At 35.2% G+C, this 24,661-nt stretch overlaps 1 protein-coding gene across 2 annotated transcripts in view; it reads left to right on the top strand.

The window, feature by feature from the left end:
- The window catches only part of ASPM (abnormal spindle microtubule assembly), a 62,579-nt gene that overhangs the window by 25,614 nt on the left and 12,304 nt on the right, over positions 1–24,661 (top strand). The window contains exons 17-18 of one of the 2 annotated variants that reach the window (XM_010358451.2): positions 3,010–3,204; positions 15,791–20,545. In XM_010358451.2, coding sequence (XP_010356753.2) covers positions 3,010–3,204; positions 15,791–20,545 — 4,950 coding nt within the window. The remainder of the gene's footprint in view (positions 1–3,009; positions 3,205–15,790; positions 20,546–24,661) is intronic. The other variant, XM_010358452.2, reaches the window with a different exon arrangement.

Below are 24,661 nucleotides of genomic sequence, written 5' to 3'. Positions count from 1 at the left end.
CTAAATTTTGACAACTTTTAAACACAATGTATGTTTTTTCATATCACACCAGACTTGGAAATAAGACTAATTGAAATAATTTTCTTTTCCCCTACTCAAACTCTTCACAGTAAAGTTTGGGAAATAGGCAGGGTCTTAATACTCACAAATGGTCTTTTCTGCTACTATACATGCTCTGTGCCCTATAGTGCCCCTAAACTCAGGATCTGCCTCCCTGCCTACATATCACTTGGAGAATAACTTCCTGAAAACTTTCTTAAAGCAGTTCCCCTAGAAGCTTCCAATACTTCCACAGGTATTGGAAGAGGTCAGGAAAGTGTCTCCCCTGGCCAGTCCTCAAGCTATTTGATTCACCTATTGTATATTGCATTAAATGAGAGTTTTAGTATTACAAGAGATAGATATATATGTATTCTGCTTTTATTTTCTGCTTAAGATAGCCTTATATCAATTAGATTTTTTTTTTCTTTTGGAGACAAGGTCTCACTCTGTCACCCAGGCAGGAATGCAATAGTGCGATCTTGGCTCACTTCAGATTTTGCCTCTTGGGTTCAAGCCATTCTTGTGCCACAGCCTCCTGAGTAGTTGGGATTATAGGTGCATGCCACCACGCCCAGCTAATTTTTGTGTTTTTTTTGTAGAGACAGGATTTCACTGCATTGCCTAAGTGGTCTCAAACTCCTGGCCTTAAGTGATCTGCCTGACTCTGTCTCCCACAGTGCTGGGATTACATGCATGAGCCACTGCACCCGGTCTTAGTCTGATATTAACTGTAGAATTTTCCTAACTTTTTGCTGGTGAGATCCCTTTTCTTGGTTTATTTCCTTAATGCAAATAGTAGAAGTTTCCGATTTTTGAAGGACTAAATTAAGAGAAATTTCTATACTTAATGGTTAAACTTCTTGTACCCAGTCAGACCACTGCTTCTCTCCTTTCTCTTGGTGACCATACTCCCTCTTTTATACAATTACCTCACATCCAATTATATCTTTCCATTTTCTATTTAGAACATTAAGCAGCAGGCTCCCTATGTTATTACAAGCTACTAAACATATTAACTTGAGATAGCTATTTTTCAGGTTTTATATTTTGCTTTTATGATATAATTCATATGAATCTATTAATAATGGAGTGGCTGAAACTTTTATAGTGACAAAGAAACTTTGACAAGTAACTAAAATTACCTGATGAATTATTGAAGCATCCCCTGGTACATTACAGCTCTCAGTTCTTTCTGTCAACAAATAGCCATAAACTCCAAAGCAAAAGAAGTCCTAGAATTTGGCCCTATATATATGAGGCAAGATGAAAGAAATAAGCTGGTACCTGGCTGACTCAACACCAGTCTGATTAAAAAGGGTCAATGATGACAGGCATGGAAACTTTTATCATCAGTATATGTAATTTTCAAATACTTGCTAAATTTGGTAATATATTTGCCTCTTCTAATTTATTTACTTTCCGTCTTTAACTTCTCTAATGGCATGTAAGGTTGTAATTTAGTTCTATAGAGATGATCTAAAAACTGAGATAAGTTACAATTTACTTTAGCTTTTTTGTCCGTGAATGCCCTGACCTTTAAAACTTTTGACTCAAATGCAATATACATCTGAACTGCAACATTTGAAAATTTTACTTATTTATGTATTTATTTATTTACTCTAATGGGGTATGCTTTTAACTTGAGCCTCTACATCCCTAAAGGCCATAGGTTTCAGAAGGGCATTGACAATGGTGTTAGATGACTTAATCAACTTGTTAAACACATAATTCCCCTAGCCTGATTTTAGAATTGTCTACTCTTTCTCCCCAGAGGAATGATCCAATATGTAGCCCTTACCATTCCTTAGTATTTATGTTTCAATCTATTGGTCACCTTTTTTATATGTAAAAATAACAATTTGATTATTTCCATAGTTGTTTCCCCTATTGTATAATTTTCATGCACAGATACCATCCACTGATTGTTATTAATTAATAATTGGAATTATAGCTCATCTCTGTGTAGAGCCTACCCTTGCATGGTGGACTGTCCCAGACAGCAACACAAATAGCTGCCAAACATCTCTTCCATAAGTTATTCCTTCCTACCAGAGGAAATAGTTCATTTTCTAGTCTCCGATTCCAGTGAAGTAAATTGAGAAATCTAGTGTTAGACAGTATAGCAAAGTTACTTTAAAGCCAAACTGCCTGGTTCATATCCTGGCTGTAATGCCAATAAGCTAACAAGCTACTTAACCTCATTGCCTCAGTTTTCTACTGATCATAAGAGTAGTATTTGCTCATTTGTTCTTAGGGTGTTGGTTGTGAGATTTAAATAGAGTATTCATGAAGTGTTCAGAATGGTGCTGGACATAGAATATGTTATTATTTACAGCAATGTATTATCAGAAGTAACAAATGAGATATGGGGGGTATTGCTCTCTAACATAACTAGGGAGCAATAGGCTCCTCTTTGACCACAAGTGTTGGGCATCTCAGATACCACTTTTCATAACCCAAACTATACTCTTTCTTGAGTTTGTATGGCCTAAGACCACAATATATTCTGTGCTACAGGAGGAGGTATTTTGTTTCTCCCCTTTAGTGTTTTGCTTTGTTGAAATTGTTACAATTCTCTAACACATTTTTTTTCATACAATCCACCCCTTTCCTAAAAGTCAATCCTGAATCTAGTGGACCCAAATCTGAGAAACATACCACATTACACTTTAAATAGCCTTTATCTTGATTACTGAGGATCTGTGATAGATTAAACATGTCTGATCTTTATCTTAGACTATTTCTTAGGAATCTTTGTTTCATCATACAAACATATCTGCAAGCCCACCTATCAGCCCTTTCGACATGCCTGGAATTATCAGTACTCCAAAGATGAACACAAGAAGCGTGGGGGTGTTTTATTTCCAGGATCAATTTGATTGGTGTTTAACATATGATTATCTTACAGAGAATAATTTAAGGTCTTAAGCGAGTGTTTAATTTACATTTGCTGACTTTTTATTTTAGGAGAGAGATAAAGCTGCAAGAATTATTCAATCAGCTGTAATCAATTTTCTAGCAAAACAAAGAATGAGAAAAAGAGTTAATGCGGCACTCATCATTCAGAAATACTGGCGAAGAGTCTTAGCACAGAGAAAATTATTAATATTAAAAAAGGAAAAGCTGGAAAAAGTTCAAAATAAAGCAGCATCACTTATTCAGGTATAGTATCCTGGACTAATTTTTGAATTTAAAAACTTTCCATGATTTTTTTAAGTAAGAAGGCAAAATGTGATGAAGTTTTCAATGATTATATTTTAGGATTCTTTATCTAATACTTAATTTAACAAATATTTGCTACCCGAAAGCTCGTTATGGTGCTCAGCAGAAGGCTGAAACATAATTAAAATGCATTTGCTGTGAAAAAGCAAACATTCTAATTCCATACCTCTTGCTGTCTTCTTTGTTGCATCTTCTACTCTATGGGACATGCTGGCATACTCAACCATTCTACTTTATATATCCACATAACCAACCAGGTCCTTTTTTATCTTTGCTATGAGTCCTGGAAACTTCTCTTTGGGACAACTGTACACATTTTTCTCTCTAATTCACTTAGTTGGCATGTAACAGAAATAGTGCTTATAATTATTCTGTAGAATACCTATATTATTTTTCTTTTTAGGAAAAAATATTTAATATTGAGTTTAGATAATATAGTCTTTACATCTATGTAAATTAGATTTTTTATATTAAATTATATTTTAATAACATGAGAGATGTGCATTATTTAAATTGACTATAAATGCCATTGAAACCACCCCGTCAATGTATCTGATTTATAAATTTGAAAGTTTTTGTGTCTGGCTACCATTATTGATAAATGAGGGGTTCTCCGACTTAAACAGTTGTCTTTTTAAACCTTTTTTTAAAATGTAAAATATTACACATAGAAAATTACCCCAAATAAAAATATAGAGCCTAATGATTTTTCACAAAATGAATACCAATGTAAAACCACCTAGATCAAGAAATGGAATATTGTCAGTGTAGCAAAAGGCATTTTTCAATTAACTCTCCCATCCCAGCTCAAGCTAACCATTATGCTAATCATACCATTTTCCTAAGTGTTTTCTTTAAACATAATAATTTAGTTTTGCTTACTTTTTGAATTGTTACAGATGAGTTCAAACCATATAAATTCTTTGATGTGATATTATTACATTTTTTGAGATTTATCAGCATTGTTGAGTATAGCCATGGTTTAATTTTTTTATTTCGTATTCTGCACTATACTTAATCTGCTCTATTTTTGATGAACATTTGGCTTTCCAGTTTTGAGCCATTATGATTAAAGGTATTATGAACATGTCTTTTGGTGTGAAATGTGTTCAGTCTCTTCAATTGTACTAGGAGTACAATTGTTCTTAAGGCATATAGGCATACCTTGTTTTATTGCTCTTTGCATTATTGTGCTTTGCAACTATTGAGTGTTTTACGAATTGAAGGTTTGTGGGAACCTGTGTTAAGTAAGTCTGTCAACACTTTTTCCAACAGGATATGCTCACTTTGTGTTTGTGTCGTATTTTGGTAATTCTCACAATATTTCCAACTTTTTCATTAGGACTACATCTATTATGGTAATCTGAGATTAATGATCTTTGATAGGAAGTGTGAGTGATCTAGATAGAAGATGAAACCAGCCACAACATTCCCATAAGCCAAAGCCTAATCCAGAGAAGGCCCAAACTCAGTTCTACAAAGGCTGACAGAAGTAAGGAAGCTGCAAAAATTTTGAAGTTAGTAGAGAATGGTTCATGAGGTTTAAGGAAATAAGCTGTTCCCATAACATAAAAGTGCAAGGTAAAGCAGCAAGTGCTGATGTAGAAGCTGCAGCAAGTTATTCAGAGGATCTGGCTAAGATCATTAATAAAAGTGGCTACACTAAACAAAAGTTTTCAGAAGACAAAACAGACTTCTATTAAAAGAAGATGCCATCTAAGACTTTTGCTTCTAGAAAGGGGAAATCAATTTCTAGCTTCAAAGATTCAAAGGAGAAATTTACTCTCTTGTTAGGGGCTAATGCAACTGGTGGCTTTAAGTTGAAGCCAATGCTTATTTATCCTTCTGAAAATCCTAGGATCCTTAAGAATTATGCTAAATATACTCTGACTGTACACTATAAATGGAACAACAAAGTCTGGATGACAGTACATTTGTTTATAGCAGGGTTTACTGAATATTCTAAGTCCATTGTTGAGACCTACTACACAGAAAAGAAGATTTCTTTTAAAATATTACTGTTCATTGACAGTGCCCCTGGTCATGGACGTGGACAAGCAGAGGAATGTTGTTTTCATGCCTGCTAACACAACATCTATTCTGCAGTACATGGATAAAAATTAATTTGAGTTTTAAGTCGTATTATTTAAGAAACACATTTTTGTAAGGCTATGGCTGCAATGTATAGTGATTCCTTTGATGGATCAGGGTAAAGTTAATTGAAAACCTACTGGAAAGGATTCATCATTTTAGATGCCATCAAAAACATTCATGATTCATAGGAGGAGGTCAAAATATCAACATTAACAGGAGTTTGGAACAAGTTGATTCCAACCAACTTTCGTGGGTGACTTTGATTGGTTAAAGATTTCATTGGAGGAAGTAATTGTGGATGTGGTAGAAATAGCAAGAGAACTAGAATTAGAAGTGGTGACTGAAGGTGTGCTGAATTGCAGCAATCTCATGATATAAGTTGAACAGATGAGGAGTTGCTTCTTACAGATGAGCAAACAGTGGTTTCTTGAAATGGGATCTACTCCTGGTAGCCAAATGTGGTAGCTCATTCCTATAATCTCAACAACTTGGGAGGCTAAGGTGGGAGGATGGCTTGAGGCTAAGAGTTCGAGATCAGCCTGGGCAACAAAGTGAGACCCCATTTAAAAATAAAAATAAGCTGGGCATGATGGCTCATGCCTGTAATCCCAAGCACTTTGGGAGGCTGAGACAGGCAGATCATGTGAGGTAAGGAGTTTGAGACCAGCCTGGCCAACATGGAGAAATCCTGTCTCCACTAAAAATACAGAAATTAGCCAGGCATGGGGGTGCATGCCTGTAATCCCAGCTACTTGGGAGGCTGAGACAGGAGAATCACTTGAACCTGAGAGGCGGGGGTTGCAGTGAGCCAAGATCACATCATTGCACTTCAGCCTGGGAGACAGAGCGAGACTCCGTCTCAAAAAATAAATAAAATAACTAGCCAAGTGTGGGGGCACACACCCATAGTCCCAGCTACTCACTCAGGAGGCTGAGGTGGGAGGATCCCTTGAGCCTGGAAGTTCAAGGCAGCAGTGAGCCATAATTGCACCACTGCACTCCAGCCTGGGTGACACAGTGAGACCCTAACCGTTAACACACACACACAAAAATCTACTTTTTGTAAAATTTAAAACAGTATATAAATTTAGTTGATAAAGCAGCAGCAGGCTTTGGGAGGATTGACCCCAATTTTAAAAGAATCTCTACTCTGGGTAAAATGCTAATAAGTGGCATTGCATGCTATGGAGCTGTCTTTTCTGAATAAGAAGTCAATCAATGCAGCAAACTTCATTGTTGTCTTATTTTTAAAAAAATTGCCAAAGCCATCTTCAACAACTACCATTCTGATCAGTCAGCAACCATCAACATTAAGGTAAGACCCTCCACTAGCAAAAAGATTACAATTTGCTGAAGGCTCACATGGTTCTTAGCATTTTTTAGCAATTTAGTATTTTAAAATTTAGGTATGTATATTGTAGCTTTTTAGACATCATGCTTTTGCACACTTAATAGACTGCAGTATAGTGTAAAGATGACTTCAGTATGTATTGGGAAACCAAAAAATTTGTGTGACTCACTTTATTGTAATATTTGCTTTATTGTGGTGATCTGGAACTGAACCTGCTCTATCTTTGAGATATGCCTATATGTATTTCAACTTTAGTAGACACTGCCCAAGAGTTGTTTAAAGTACTTGCAAAGATTTAAACCCGCCAGGTGTTTATGACCATTCACATGACTCCATGTCTACATGAACATTTGGAAATTGTCTTTTTAATTTTAGCCATTCTGGTGATTATGTAGTAGTATTCAGAGTAATTTTAATTTGATTTTTCTTCATTAACGATGTTGAACAACTTTTCCATTTTGGAAATCTTTTGTGAAGTATTATTTTGAGCATCTTTTAAAACTGTTTTAGTTTGTTTGCCTTCTTGTGAATTTATAAAAGAGCTTTATACTATGATCGTTATTAGGCCTCTATTTGATATGTGTGTTGTATCTTCTCCCAAGCTATAACTTATTGTTTTATATCTTACTAATGAAATTTCTTGTTTTTCTTTTATGGTTAGTGTTTTTTGTGTACTATTTAAGGAGTGTTTCTTGATCTTCTTTATCTTAAGGCCTTGTAGATGTATGTCTACATTATACTCTAGAAGCACGAATGTTTTGTTTTCCTCATTTTGATCTCACCTAAAATTAATTTTTAGATGATTTGTTTTAGAAGATATTTAAAAAATATATGGATATCCAGTTGTTTCAACATGTTTTACTGAAATTACCATTCTTGCCCTGTTGCCATGGTACCTTCAGTATACATTATATATTCTTTTTTTGTTTCTTCTACTTCTATTTTAGATTCTGGGGATATGTGAGCAGATAGGTTACATGGGTAAATTGCATGTCACTAAGCCTTAGTGTACAAATGATCCTGTCACCCAGGTATTGAACACAGTACCTGATAGTCTTCCAACCCATACTTCCGCCTGACTTGCCCTCATCAAGCAGTCCCAGTGTCTGTTTTTCCCATCTTTGTGTCCATATGTATTCAGTGTTTAGCTCCCACTTATAAGTGAGAATATGTGATATTTGGTTTTCTGTTCCTGTGTTACTTCTCTTAGGATAATGGCCTCCAGCTGCATGCACATTACTGCAAAGGACATAATTTCTTTCTTTCTTTCTTTCTTTTTTTATGGCTGCATAGTATTCCATGGTGCTTATGTGCTACATTTCCTTTTTTTTGAAAATTACCTTTTATTTTAGGTTTAGGTGTACATGTACAGGTTTGTTATATGAACCCCAAAATTTGAGTCAGATTTCAGTTAATTTAGAAAGTTTACTTTGCCAAAGTTGAGGATGTGTACCCATTACACTGCATCAGGAAGTCCTGACATGTGCCCAAGGTAGTCGGGGCACAGCTTGCTTTTACACATTTTAGGGAGACATGAGACATCAATCAATATATGTAAGCAGTACATTGGTTTAGTCTGGAAAGTCAGGATAACTTGAAACAAACGCAGGAAGATCCGAAACAGGGAGAGGGCTTCCAGGTCAGATAGGTGAGAGACAAACAGTTGTATTCTTTCGAATTTCTGATTAGCCTTTCTAAAGGAGGCATCAGATATGCATTTACCTCAGTGAGCATAGGGATAGCTGAATAGAATGGGAGACAAGTTTGCCTTAAACAGTTTCCAGCTTGAGTTTTTCTTTAAGCTTAGTGATTTGGGGGGTCCAATTTATTTTTTTTCACAGTTATATAGTTAGACTTGTGTCATGGGGGTTTGTTGTACAGATTATTTTGTCACCCAAGTATTAAGCCTAGTACCCATTCATTATTTTTCCTGATCCTTTCCCTCCTCCCACCCTTCACCCTCCAATAGGCCCCAGTGTGTGTTTCCCTCTATGTGTCCATGTTTTCTCATTGTTTAGCTCCCACTTATAAGTGAGAACGTGCAGTATTTGGTTTTCTGTTCCCATGTTAGTTTGCTAAGGATAATGACCTCCAGCTCCATCCATGTCCCTGCAAAGGGCATGATTTCATTCTTTCTTATGGCTGCACAGTATTCCACGATTGTGTATGTACCACATTTTCTTTATCCAGTCTGTCATTGATGGACAGTTAGGTTGATTCCATGTCTTTGCTATTGTGAATATTGCTGCAGTGAACATCATGCATGCTTCTTTATGATTGAAAAATTTATATTCCTTTGGGTAAATACCCATTAATGGAATTGCTGGGTTGAATAGTATTTCTGTTTTTAGGGCTTTGAGGAATCACACTGTCTTCCACAATGGTTGAGCTAATTTACACTCCCACCAACAGTGTATAAGCATTCCTTTTTCTCTACAACCTCGCCAGCATCTGACTTTTTCACTTTTTAGTAATAGCCATTATGATTGGTGTGAGATAGTATCTTATCGTGGTTTTGATTTGCATTTCTCTAATCATCAGTGATGTTGACCTTTTTTCATATGATTGTTGGCCGCATGTATGTCTCCATAGTATGTATGTACCACATTTTCTTTATCCAGTCCACTGTTGATGGGCATCTTGGTTGATTCCAAGTCTTCGCTATTGTGAATAGTTCTGCGATGAACATGTGGATCCATGTATCTTTTTGGTAGAATGATTTCTTTTCCTTTGGGTATATACCCAGTAGTGGGTTTGCTGGATCAAATGGAAGTTCTCTTTTAAGTTCTTTGAGAAATCTCCAAATTGATTTTCACAGTAGCTGAACTAATTTCCATTTCTGCCATCAGTATATAAGTGTTCTCTTTTCTCTGTAACCTTGCCAGCATCTGTTTTTTGACTTTTTAATAACAGCCATCTTGATGGGTGAGATGGTATCTCTCTGTGGTTCTGATTTGCATTTTCTTGATGGTTAGTGATGATGGGCATTTTTTCATGGATTTGTTGGCTGCATGTGTGTCTTCCTTTGAGAGGGGTCCATATCCTTTGCCCATTTTTTAGTGGGGTTATTTGTTTTTTGAATTAAGTTCCTTATAGATGCTGGATATTAGACCTTTGTTAGATACATTGTTCACAAATATTTTCTTCCATTCTGTAGGTTGTCTGTTTATTCTGTTGATAGTTTATTTTGCTGTGCAGAAGCTCTTTAATTAGGTCCCATTTGTCAATTATTGTTTTTGTTGCAATTGCTTTTGGGGACTTTGTTATAAATTCTTTCCCAAGGCTGATATCTGGAGTGGCATTTCCTAGGTTTTCTTCTAGGGTTTTTATTGGTTTGGGTCTTACATTTAAGTCCTTAATCCATCTTCAGTTAATTTTTTGTATGTGGTGAAAGGAAAGGGTCCAATTTTAATCTTCTGCACTGACTGTTTATTGAATAGCATATCCTTTCCCCATTGTTGGTAATTGTCAACTATCAAAGATCAGGTGGTTTTAGATATGTGACTTTATTTCTGGGTTCTCTACCCTGTTCTATTTGTGTAGTAGACATCAACTATTCTTATATGTGTGATTCTGTTTCTAGTATTTCTTTCTATTCAGTTGGTCCATTTGTCTATCTTTGAGCCTCACACTGTGGCAGTAGGTGAAATCTGGATATCTAGTAGGTAAATCCTCCTTCTTTGTTAGTGATTTGCACGTGATTTCTCCCAATCTGCAATTTGTCTTTTTATTCTCATAACAGGGATTTTTGTTCAGCAGAAGTATTTCGTTTTGATGGAATCCAATTATCACTTTTCTTCTTTTATGGATTATGCTTTTAGCATAGTACTCTAAAAGTTTTATAATTTTTCATTCTAAATTTTGACCTATGATGTATTTTGTGTTAGTTCTCATCTAAGGTAAGGGTTAGGTCAATGTTCACTTTTTTTACATATACATGTCCAATTATTCCGACACTATTTGTCGTAAAAAACTATTCTTTCCACATTGAAATGTCTTTGTACCTTTGTCATTAATCAGTTGGTCACATGTGTGTTGATCGTCTGGACTGTATTCTGTTTCATTAGTACATGTGTCTATACCTTCACCAATACCACAGTTTCTTGATTACTGCAGCTTTGTAGTAAGCCTTAATGGATATTGTGATTCTTCCAATTTTATTCTTTTTTCAAAATGAGTTGGAATTTTCTAGTTGCTTTGTCTTTCCATTTAAGTTTTAGGTTAGTTTTTCTATGTCCTCAAAAAATACTGCCAAATTTTGATTGAAATTGCATCACATTTACAGATATTTTGAGGTGCCCTGATAACTTTACTATGTTGATTATTCTGATTCATAAAGGTGATATATATCTCCATTTATTTAGATCTTTGAGTTGTTCATCATCAGCTTTTTGTTAGATTCATACCTCAGTATCTTATTTATTTTGGAGCTATTATAAATAATATTGCTTTTTAATTTCAGTTCCCATTTATTTTTTATAAACATTTATCTTTATGTGTTAAACCTTTAACATATAACAGGGTTAACTATTAATCCTGTTTAAAAAAAAACTCACTTACTTCTATAACGTTTTTATGTTTGTTTTTGTTTTAGATTATTTGAGATTTTCTACATAGACAGTCATGTTGTCTGCCTTTCTTTCCAATCTAAATACTCTTTTTATTTTTTATTTTCCCCACTTATTTTATTGGCTAAGAATTCCAGTATGATGCTAAACAGGAGTGGTAAGATTCAATATGTTTGCCTTGTTCACACATTAAGTATGATATAGGCTGTAGTTTTCTTGTAGATGCCCTTTATCAGGTTGAAGGAGTCTCTGTTTCTTAGCTTACTGAGAGTTTTATCACGTATAGATTTGGGTTTCATTAAATACTTTTTCTACTTCAATGGATATATTAACATTTATTGGGTTTCTAATCTTACGGTGAACTTATATTCTAAGGATAAAATTCAAATATTAGTGATGTATTTTTTTATATGCGTTGATATTTTATTAATTCCACTTGCTAGTATTTTATTGAAGAGTTTTGCATCTGTGTAACGAGTTGGGAAGTTTCAGGGTTCTTTTATGTTTTCTGGAAGAGATTGTTGACATTTGGTATTATTTTGTCTTTAGTCATTTTAAAAAACTCACTAGTGATACTATCTTAGAGTGGACGTTTCTATTTTATTTTATTTTTTTCCTCTTCTTTTACTTGACATAATTGTGCATATTCATAAAGCACATAGTGATGTTTTGATAAAAATACTGTATAGTGATCATATTAAGACAATTAGCATATTCATCATCTCAAACATTATTCTTCTCTGGATTTTCTTTTCTTTTCTTTTTTTTTTTTTTTTTGAGACAGGGTCTTGCTCTGTCACCCAGGCCAGAGCGCAGTGGTGCAAACACGCTTACTGCAGCCTCAATCTCCTAGACTCAAGCCATCAACCCACCTCAGCCTCCCAAGTAGCTGAGACTACAGGCATGTACCACCACACTCAACTAATTTTTATATTTTTTGTGGAGATAGGGTCTCACTAAATTGCCCAGACTGGTCTCGAACTCCTGGGCTCAAGTGATCCTCTCGCCTTGGCCTCCTAAAGTGCTAGGAGTACAGGTGTGAACTACTACACCTGGCCAGATTCTGTTTTTTAAATTTGTATAGAACTATTTATTTTTGATGGGTTTTGGCAGTTTCTAATTTTCAAAGAATTGGTGCATTTCATCCAAGTTGTTGAATTTACCATATGTATATACAAAGTATGTCTTTAATATCCTTTTGATGCCTGGGTAGCCTGAAGTGATATTCCCTTTTTTATTCCTGATGTTGATAATTTGTATCTTCTCTTTTCTTCTTTGTCAGTCTTGCTAGAGTTTTAACTCTCTTGATCTTTTCAGTGGACAACCCTTTGGCTTCATTGGTCTCTGCTCAGTCTTTATTATTTCTTGTTTTGATTAATTTTGCTTTTCTTTCTACAGTTTCTTTAAGTATAATCTTGAGTAACTGATTTGAGTCCTTCCACTTTTAATGTAACCCACTAATGGTATAAATTTTCTTCTAAGTACAGGTTTAGCCACATACTACAAATTTTGATATCATGTTTTTTTCATTCAGTTCAAATAGTTTTTAATTTCTCTTGAGTCTTTTTCTATGATTAAACATTTCAGAATATGTTATTTACTTTCTAAATGTTTGGAGATTTTCCTATTATTTTTCTGTTAGTGACTTTTTGTTCAATTCCATTATGACCAGAGCACATACTGTGATTTCAATTCTTTCCTATTTGATAATGTTTCATTTGTGACCCGCAATATGGTCTATCATGGTCAGAGGTTGACATATCTGCAGGCCAAATTTGGCCTACCATGTGTTTTTATAAATAGAATTTTTTAGAATATGGCTACAACTATTTGTTTATGTGTTGTTTGGGAGCTGCTTTTGTACTATAATAGCAGAATTGACTTGTTGCAACAGAATTGGCCCACATAGCTGAGATATTTGCCATCTTGGTTGTCATCTCCATTCTGCTATTGTACCGTACCAGTGTATTTTCATTTTGGTTAGTGTGCTTTTCAGTTCTACCATTCTCACTTGTTTCTTACTCATATTTTTGATGTCTTTCCATTAGTTTCAACTTGTAGCATTTTTACTTTATCTGCTCTAAAGTCGTTGTCAGTTAATTCCAATTCCAGTATCTTTGTCATCTCATCACTGGCGTCTATTGATTGTCTTTTCCTGTGTGAGTTGAAATTTTTCTGTTGTATGTCAAATAATTTTTAATGAATTCTGTATGTTATGAGACTCTATGTTTTGTTTAAATACTATGGAGAATGTTGATATTTTAGTTTTAGCAGCTAGTTCACTCGATTGGGTTCAGGCCATATGTTCTCATCAGCCTTCCATGGCATAGCTTCAATGACAGTTCCTTTTTGAAAACCTTAACAGTGATGTTTGTATCATATCAGTTTCATTATGTAACACCCAGAAGTCAGTCTGAGAGCTAGATTGTGATCTGTATCTTATTCTGTTCTTAAAGACTATAGCCTACTGTGGTTGAGATCCACATTGTGCACAGCTTGGTGGTGAACCTAGAAATTCATAAACAACGTCATCAGATTGCTTCCCTGAGGTCCCCAGTCTCTGTCATCTCCCTAGTACCCTCTAGTTCCTCAGGGCTGTCTTGTTTCATCCTCTGACCAGAAAACTGGAGATTGAGTTACGCTGCTCTACTGCATTATTTCCATGACTGTGCCCATATCTGAAGCAGAGAAACTCTTTTGTAAGAGGAAAAACAAAGTATGGCTCAGGTTATAGTTACTGGGAGAGATGAAGAATTGGGCTATTAATGTAATCAACCTACGACAGATATCTGTGGTAGAGTAGAAAGAACACTTGATTTTGGTGTAATAATCTAGGTCCTAATATCAATTATTTTTATTTGCTGTGGGACTTCACAAAAAGTTTTGTAACATTAGTGTTCCTTTCCTTAAGTGAAGAAAGAATGCCAACTTATTGTATTTTTGTGAGAATTAAGTGAGAAAATTGTTTGTAATGTGCTCCTTAGTAAAAGCTATTTATTTTTAAGAACTGTATGACAATGGTGAAAAAATTGTTATTTTAATAAGCAAAACTGTTAGGAGAGGAGATGATCTTATCTTCCATGTTTTATATCAACATTGATTAACATTTCAGTAATGGAGTAGTAATAGTAATTTAGAAAAAGTGATTATTGAAGTATAAAACAATCAGTACACACTCATTCTTCAATTTCTTACTTTGAGGATTTTACATAGAAATATCTGTTGGGGGTAGGTGCTCAAAAGAAAAATCATATCTGCATTTCTGAGTACTATTACTGCTTTACTTTGCCCTAATTTAAAACTCTACTTTATGTAGAGTTCATTGTTTTCAAAATACTTTTGTACAAATAAGTTTGACTGCTGTTGGATAAATATTTTAATTAGTTGTTCATCTCTTCTTGGTAAGAGAAACAATATGTATACAATCATTTCCTGTCAGGTTGAATAGTACAAACAAAACCTCAGGTAATGTTTAGTAGAGAAAGAAGGCAATAAAACATATAGGAAAAGGGTCAGGAAAAGGGATGTGCATGTTTTCCTTAAGTCTCCTCACCCATGGATGGGTATGCTTAGGCTAGTCATAGCTGCAAGTAAACTCAATACTGCTATAGGAGAGTGAGGTACCCAGTCCCTATATTACTCTCCTTATATGTGAGAAAAAGTAAGATGTAGTACAGAACAACCTCTCCATGCCACCCCAATCTTAGCAATGTTTGGAGTATTTGTACAAAGGAATGGTCTTCTTGCTAAAACATCTAGAACTTGACTGCCATTAGCCTGGGACCATTTTAGATACCAGCAACTGGAATTAGCTTGAGAGTTTGTAGCTCTTTTTGTTGAGCCAACACATTGTTGGGTTAACCATTGTAACCATGGCTTTTCAAAAGACAAAAGTTTTGTCATTTCTCAAGTCGTGCTAGAATTCTACTTTTAAGCCATGTATTTCTAGTTCCTAAATTTGGGAAAAGGAAGTAATTTTATTCTTAATGAAAATAATGACTCTGAGAGTGATCTGGTTCATTTATTCCTAAACTCCTATATTTATATTATCAGGCCTGTAATGTGATGATGCAGGATCCTTCACATAAAGAGTTTCTAGTCATCATAAGGTAGCTTAGAAACATTGAAATAAGGACACCATATAAGGCCCAGAAATAAACTCATAGGAAATTACTTAGAATCAATAGATAGCAAAGAATATTTCTATAGTTTTATTTTGACTCTTTTGCTTCTAATATAACATAAACTTGCTTATGTTTCTTATGACTCTGGAATACAAATGCAGTATATAAATATAATGAGGATTTGGATGGATTTCTGAATTGGCTACAGCTATTTCAATGTAAAAACTAAACTAAAAACAAAGGGGACAACTATCTCTCAAAAAATAATTAGTTTTCTAATTCAGCGTATTTATTTTTAAGCAGAATGTTAGAAAAATTAGTATTTTCAAAAGTGTTAAATATAGGAAGCTATGCCTATTTAACTTTGTGTCCTTTCTTACCTTTTCCAGGGTTATTGGAGGAGATATTCCACTAGAAAAAGATTTCTGAAATTGAAATATTATTCAATCATCCTGCAATCTAGGATAAGAATGATAATTGCTGTTACATCTTATAAACGATATCTTTGGGCTACAGTTACAATTCAGAGGCATTGGCATGCTTATTTAAGAAGAAAACAAGATCAACAAAGATATGAAATGCTAAAATCATCATCTCTTATAATCCAATCTATGTTCAGAAAATGGAAGCAACGTAAAATGCAATCACAAGTAAAAGCTACAGTAATATTGCAAAGAGCTTTTAGAGAATGGCATTTAAGGAAACGAGCTAAAGAAGAAAATTCTGCTATTGTCATACAATCATGGTATAGAATGCATAAAGAATTACAGAAATATATTTATATCAGATCTTGTGTTATTGTCATTCAGAAAAGATTTCGGTGTTTCCAAGCCCAAAAGTTATATAAAAGAAAAAAAGAGTCCATACTAACTATCCAGAAGTACTACAAAGCATATCTGAAAGGAAAGATTGAGCGCACCAACTATTTGCAGAAACGAGCTGCAGCCATTCAATTGCAAGCTGCTTTTAGGAGACTGAAAGCTCATAATTTATGTAGACAAATTAGAGCTGCTTGTGTTATTCAGTCATACTGGAGAATGAGACAAGACAGAGTTCGATTTTTAAACCTTAAGAAGACTATTATCAAATTGCAGGCACACATAAGAAAACATCAACAGTTAAAGAAATATAAGAAGATGAAGAAAGCAGCTGTTATAATTCAGACTCATTTCCGAGCTTACATTTTTGCCAGGAAAGTTCTAGCATCTTACCAGAAAACACGCTCCGCTGTCATTGTGCTACAGTCTGCATATAGAGGGATGCAAGCCAGGAAAATGTATATTCACATCCTCACATCTGTTATAAAGATTCAATCATATTATCGTGCTTATGTTTCTAAAAAGGAATTTTTGAGTCTAAAAAATGCTACAATAAAATTGCAGTCAATTGTTAAGATGAAACAAACACGTAAACAATATTTGCATGTAAGAGCAGCTGCACTATTTATCCAGCAATGTTACCGTTCCAAAAAAATAGCTACACAAAAGAGAGAAGAGTATATGCAGATGCGGGAATCTTGTATCAAACTGCAAGCTTTTGTTAGAGGATACCTGGTCCGAAAGCAGATGAGGTTACAAAGAAAAGCTGTTATTTCACTACAGTCTTATTTCAGAATGAGAAAGACTCGGCAGTACTACCTGAAAATGTATAAAGCAATTATTGTCATTCAGAATTACTATCATGCATACAAAGCACAGGTCAATCAGAGGAAGAACTTCTTGCGAGTCAAAAAAGCAGCTACTTGCTTGCAAGCAGCTTACAGAGGTTACAAAGTACGTCAGCTAATCAAACAACAATCTATAGCTGCTCTTAAAATTCAGTCTGCTTTTAGAGGCTATAATAAAAGGGTAAAATATCAATCTGTGCTTCAATCTATTATAAAGATTCAGAGATGGTACAGGGCGTACAAGACCCTTCATGATACAAGAACACATTTTTTGAAGACAAAGGCAGCTGTGGTTTCCCTCCAGTCTGCTTATCGTGGCTGGAAGGTTCGGAAACAGATTAGAAGGGAACATCAAGCTGCCTTGAAGATTCAGTCTGCTTTTAGAATGGCCAAGGCCCAGAAGCAGTTTAGATTGTTTAAAACAGCAGCATTAGTCATCCAGCAAAATTTCAGAGCATGGACTGCAGGAAGAAAGCAACGTATGGAGTATATTGAACTCCGTCATGCGGTACTAATACTTCAATCAATGTGGAAGGGAAAAACACTGAGAAGACAGCTTCAAAGGCAACATAAATGTGCTATCATCATACAGTCATACTATAGAATGCATGTGCAACAAAAGAAGTGGAAAATCATGAAAAAAGCTGCTCTTCTGATTCAAAAGTATTATAAGGCTTACAGTATTGGAAGAGAACAGCATCACTTATATTTGAAAACAAAAGCAGCTGTAGTAACTTTACAGTCAGCTTATCGTGGTATGAAAGTGAGAAAAAGAATAAAGGATTGCAACAAAGCAGCAGTCACTATACAGTCTAAATACAGAGCTTACAAAACCAAAAAGAAATATGCAACCTATAGAGCTTCAGCTATTATAATTCAGAGATGGTATCGAGGTATTAAAATTACACACCGTCAGCATAAGGAGTATCTTAATTTGAAGAAGACAGCAATTAAAATCCAATCTGTTTATAGAGGTATTAGAGTTAGAAGACACATTCAACACATGCACAGGGCAGCCACTTTTATTAAAGCCATGTTTAAAATGCATCAGTCAAGAATAAGTTACCATACAATGAGAAAAGCAGCTATTGTTATTCAAGTAAGATTTAGAGCATATTATCAAGGTAAAATGCAGCGTGAAAAGTACCTGACAATTTTGAAAGCTGTTAAAATCCTTCAGGCAAGTTTTAGAGGAGTAAGAGTTAGATGGACTCTTAGAAAGATGCAGATTGCAGCAACACTCATTCAGTCAAACTATAGAAGATACAAACAGCAAACATATTTTAATAAGTTAAAGAAAATAACAAAAACAATACAGCAAAGATACCGGGCAGTGAAGGAAAGAAACATACAATTTCAAAGGTATAACAAACTGAGGCATTCTGTAATATATATTCAGGCTATTTTTAGGGGAAAGAAAGCTAGAAGACATTTAAAAATGATGCATGTAGCCGCAACCCTCATTCAGAGGAGATTTAGAACTCTAATGATGAGAAGAAGATTCCTGTCTCTTAAGAAAACTGCTGTTTGGATTCAGAGAAAATATCGGGCACATCTTTGTACAAAGCATCACTTACAGTTCCTTCGGGTACAAAATGCAGTTATTAAAATCCAGTCATCATACAGAAGATGGATGATAAGGAAAAAGATGCGAGAGTTGCACAGGGCTGCTACTTTCATCCAGGCTACTTTCAGAATGCACAGAGTACATATGAGATATCAGGCTTTGAAACAGGCCTCTGTTGTGATCCAACAGCAATACCAAGCAAACAGAGCTGCAAAACTGCAGAGGCAGCATTATCTCAGACAAAGACATTCTGCTGTGATCCTTCAGGCTGCATTCAGGGGTATGAAAACTAGAAGACATCTGAAGAGTATGCATTCCTCTGCAACCCTTATTCAGAGTAGGTTTAGATCATTACTGGTGAGGAGAAGATTCATTTCCCTCAAAAAAGCTACTATTTTTGTTCAGAGGAAATATCGAGCCACCATTTGTGCCAAACATAAATTGCACCAATTCTTGCAGTTACGAAAGGCAGCTATTATAGTACAGTCATCTTACAGAAGACTGATGGTAAAGAAGAAGTTGCAAGAAATGCAAAGGGCTGCAGTTCTCATTCAGGCTACTTTCAGGATGCACAGAACATATGTTACATTTCAGACTTGGAAACAGGCCTCAATTCTAATTCAGCAACATTATCGAACACATAGAGCTGCAAAATTGCAAAAAGAAAATTATATCAGACAATGGCATTCTGCTGTGGTTATTCAGGCTGCATATAAAGGAATGAAAGCAAGACAACATTTAAGGGAAAAACACAAAGCTGCTATCATAATACAAAGCACATACAGAATGCATAGGCAGTATTGTTTCTACCAAAAGCTTCAGTGGGCTACAAAAATCATACAAGAAAAATATAGAGCAAATAAAAAGAAACAGAAAGCGCTTCAACACAATGAACTTAAGAAAGAGACTTGTGTTCAGGCAAGTTTTCAGGACATGAACATACAAAAACAGATTCAGGAACAGCACCAGGCTGCCATTATTATTCAGAAGCATTGTAAAGCCTTTAAAATAAGGAAGCATTATCTCCACCTTAGAGCAACAGTAGTTTCTATTCAAAGAAGATACAGAAAACTAACTGCAGTGCGTACCCAAGCAGTTATTTGTATACAGTCTTACTACAGAGGCTTTAAAGTACAAAGGGATATCCAAAATATGCACTGGGCTGCCACACTAATTCAGTCATTCTATCGAATGCACAGGGCCAAAGTTGATTATCAAAAAAAGAAAACTGCAATTGTGGTTATACAGAATTATTATAGGTTGTATATTAGAGTAAAAACAGAAAGAAAAAGCTTTTTAGCAGTTCAGAAATCTGTACGAACTATTCAGGCTGCTTTTAGAGGCATGAAAGTTAGACAAAAATTGAAAAACGTATCAGAGGAAAAGATGGCAGCCATTGTTAACCAATCTGCACTCTGCTGTTACAGAAGTAAAACTCAGTATGAAGCTGTTCAAAGTGAAGGTGTTACGATTCAGGAGTGGTACAAAGCTTCTGGCCTTGCTTGTTCACAGGAAGCAGAGTATCATTCTCAAAGTAGGGCTGCAGTAACAATTCAAAAAGCTTTTCGTAGAATGGTCACAAGAAAACTGGAAACACAGAAATGTACTGCCCTACGGATTCAGTTCTTCCTTCAGATGGCTGTGTATCGGAGAAGATTTGTTCAGCAGAAAAGAGCTGCTATCACTTTACAGCATTATTTTAGGACGTGGCAAACCAGAAAACAGTTTTTACTATATAGAAAAGCAGCAGTGGTTTTGCAAAATCACTACAGAGCATTTCTGTCTGCAAAACATCAAAGACAAGTTTATTTACAGATCAGAAGCAGTGTTATCATTATTCAAGCTAGAAGTAAAGGATTTATACAGAAACGGAAGTTTCAGGAAATTAAAAATAGCGCCATAAAAATTCAGGTATTTCTATATTTAATTTAAATATAAAAATGTGAGTCTTTGTTTTGACAAATATTTGTTAGAATGTATAAAATGAGCTTAAGCCGGTCATAAAGAATAATAGTTGAGGTGACCATTTATCTTCCAAAGTGGAACATTTTTGAAAGTGGGAAAGGGAACTAGTAAGTCAGCCAAGACAGCACAGAACTGGGATTGTTCTGGCCATGGTCACCCTGTGGTACATTTCATTGTGGGTTAATTGTAGCACTCTTAGAAGAATTTTGAGAAAATGGGAGCCCTCTTTGGCAAAGTTATTTCTTTAAGTGAAAAATGTAAGCTAAGATGAAATATTATTTGGCATAATATAGGCAAAATAGAGTAACTTTGTTCTTCTGATAATCTATTAACCAGAGCTGCTTGCTGCTTAGCCTACTAGACATACTTTATTCTGAGTGTTTAGTACCTTGGCTTCCAAATCACTTTTGTATTATTTTGTTTCATCTGTTTGCCTAATGTGTGAGGAATGTACAGTATTATCTCTTTTAAAATATGAAGGAAGTGATAAAGGTTAAGTAATATGGCCAATGTTGCACAGAGAGAGGCAGATCCAGGAACTGAATCTAAGTACTGCAGCTATTTCTCTTCACCTGCAATAACCCGGGGCTTAACCCAGATGTGATATGTTCATATCTTGCTGGAATACCATGAAGTTTAGAAGTAATGTTTTAATTCAAGAAATTCAAGTGTTAGAAATGTGCCAAATGCTGTAGTGGGTGTTATAAATAGACAATGAGTAAGATATACTTAGTTGCTGTCCTCAAGGAACTTAATTGAACAAGAAAGTATAATTATACAACATAAGAAGTGTATGTTTCAGGAAACACAGAATGGGAAATCAAGCTAGTCTCCATGATCAGAGACTTCCCAGAGTGAGTAACATTTAAGTTGAAATGTTACACTGAAGCATGAATTGGAAATAGGCAAGTAAAATGTATAGAAGAATATTCCAATTGCAAGAGATAACATGGAAAAATAAAAAAACTAGAAACAATAAAAAGTGATATGGGACCAGGTTGGCAATAGAGGGAGTAAGATTGTTGATAGATTTTTAAGACAGAAAAAATTTAGTCTTTATGCTCCAGACAAAATAAATTCTAGAGGAGTTTAAGCAGGAGAAGACGACAGTCATTTTTATTTAAAAAAAAAAAAAAAAAATTACTCTGGCAGGAATATGGAAGATGGACTGGAAAAGGAGTAAGATTAGAAGTAGGTAGACCAAATGAAAGATAGGCAGTAAGCCAGGTGAGAGTTACAGTTCAGTGTAGGTTTGTGACAATGGGATTGTTAAGTTGGCATTATATAGAGCATAAACAAGGAGACCAGCCATGTTGATGGCTTAAGTAACTCTGCAGAGTTACTCCCTCACACCCTGACATAGGGAATAAAGAGGGAAGAGCAGGTTTTGAGATTGATGATGAATTCAGCTTGGAATACTTAAGGTCTGAAGTACCTAGCAGGTAACCCCCTTGAAATATCTAGTAAGAGAGTTGACTATGTTTGTCTGGAGTTCAGGAGAGCAGTGTGAGTTTTAGAATTTGATTTGTACATTATTGGCATACGCTGATAATTAAAGTTCTGGCAATCATGAGATCACCAAGGAGCAATACATAAAATGAGTGAACAAAGAGGGCCTGGGACTTGAGCCCTGAAGAACATCAAAATTCACAGACATTGACAAGAGAAGACAACAAGGTGTTAAGAGGGAAAGAAGACAGCTAAGAGATTATGGTATCAAGAAACCAAGGGTTGAAAGAGGAAAGGAGAGCTCGAATTCCAAACACTACTGAGAAGTTCACAATTGAAAGGTGTTCACTGGATGTGTTAGTTATGGTTTTATTCACTTGAAATGATTAAATAGCCAAAATAACAATCTTATAAAAATTTATTTTTTCTCTTATATAATTACATAATAAAATTGTTTTTTACACGTGTAATTTTTAGCATATGCCAGTGGTCTAAAACTTTACTGCACATTGGAATAACCTGGAGTTTTGAAAAATACTCCTACCTTTAGATATTCTAATTGGTATGGGAAACAACACAAGCGTGGGATTTTTTCAGAGCTCCCGGGTGACTCTAATGAGCAGCGAAGTTTGGGAGCCACTGGGATATAGTATACGTTACTAAATACTTACATATATATGTAAATATATATGTAAAATATATATATGAACTTCTCTGTAGCATTTGGAATTTGAGCACACTCTGTTTCTTCTCTCAACCCTTGGTTTCTTGATAATCTCTTAGCTGTCTTCTGCTGAACTACAAGTTGACTTCTCTAGTCAATGTCCATAAATTTTAATGTTCTTCAGGTGTGATGTGAGTGTTTAAATATGTGTGTGTATGTATATATATTTATAAGTATGTATATTTATAAATATATATGCTTATATACACACACACATATCTATACATATATATAATTTTCTCATTAAAACTTTGTTTTAATGAGTCTCAAAATTCTGTGACAGATTTTTGGTCAAGTTGTTTTCATTGAAAAGTACTGATTTTAAAAACTAGTAACTTAAAACTGCCACAAGCAAAACAAAAACACCAAAGTGGTCCACAAAACATTCTCCTTTCCTCCTGAAGGTTTTATGATGCAGTGTTACCATTAACCAGTCTTTTACTGTTACAGTTAAATAGCCAATTGAAACAAACAGTTCTGAGACCATTCTTCTACCACTGATTAAGACTAGAGTGGCAGGTATTGGGGATATACATAAATAATGTATTCAGGTTTACACAAAAACCATATACAATATACTCTGATTGAGTTAAGGACATCTCAGAGTAATTTTGACCATATATAATTATTGCATTATCAACTGAATTTAGAACCTAATCTAAATATAAGTTGTGCCTGTAGTATTTGTTGTAGTGCTGTGGGATAATTAAGAAATCAGAGAGACCAAGGGGTTGAGGAGGAATTGTTTAATTATTTAGGTGCACCGACCCAGTCGGATTAACATCCAAAGGACTGAGCCCCGAACAGAGTCAAGCTACCTTTAAGCATTTCGTGGGGCGTGGGGAGATCTGTGCAGGGGGAAGCGTATTACAGAAGTGAGAAACAAAGACAGTTATTCATTTAAGATATGCATTACATTATTTCTTACTTTTTAAGGAACATGTTTTACGACTTGAGATTATCTGTCTAGTGACCTTGCAGCTGCACAGCTAGAGAAACAGAGTCTTCACAATGCCTGGGAAAGGGAGAGATAAGGCTTACTACCCACAGAGAGAAAAACAGACAGTTAATTTTAAAGGACTCCAGCCCTTTGTCTTCCACTAGGGGAATTGGGTTTTCTTACATGCAACTGAGTTTTTGCTTACACAGTCTTTAATTTCTTTTAATTCCTGTTCCAGTAGGAATGTTGGAGTCAAATAGACTTGGGTTCAGATCTTGACTCTATCACTTAACAGCTGTGTGCTAACAAGTCCTTCTTAATTTCAATTTTGGGTTTTTTTCCTTTTTTGTAAAATAGAGATCTTAACCATTTTACAAGATATTTATAAATATCAAGTAAGACAACTCTGCCACTTGTTAACCCGTGTGACATCAACAAGTTACTCAATTTCTCTAGGCCTTGATTTCCTCATCTCTAAATTAGATTATAAGGACTAATCTTCTTAGTGCTTAGTTCAATAAGTTGTCGCTGTCATGTAAACCTTTAGTCTGCCAGAAGGTTGTCAAAATCACAAAGTCTGACAGTCCTGTCACAGGAGCTCTCAGGATTCTCCTGCAGGCTGAACACAGAACCCAAAGTGAATATGGATTGGGAAGAATTCCTCTTTCTCCCCAGAACCTGCAGTAGGTCACAATGTGTTCATTTTCTTTTCGTTCTTCCAAATGGATTGAGGTGATGAGGATAATTCATCATCTGGCTTTTCAGACATGTGTGTCTTACAATTTATAAATACTGGTTAGGGTTTTGTTAGGCTGGGCTGGCAGCCAGCCATAGGTATGTGTGATAAAGCACATAATAGGTGTTCACTATAGTAAGCACCACTGTTCTCAGAGGACTCACTATGTGTCAGAGTCTAATAGAGTCATGATAGGACTATGCAATTTATTTT

The sequence above is a fragment of the Rhinopithecus roxellana genome, chromosome 1 (genome assembly GCF_007565055.1).
Source record: "Rhinopithecus roxellana isolate Shanxi Qingling chromosome 1, ASM756505v1, whole genome shotgun sequence".
Classification (NCBI taxonomy): Eukaryota; Metazoa; Chordata; class Mammalia; order Primates; family Cercopithecidae; genus Rhinopithecus; species Rhinopithecus roxellana.
Note: the sequence above shows the minus strand (reverse complement) of the source record. Positions and strands in the feature narration are given on the sequence as shown.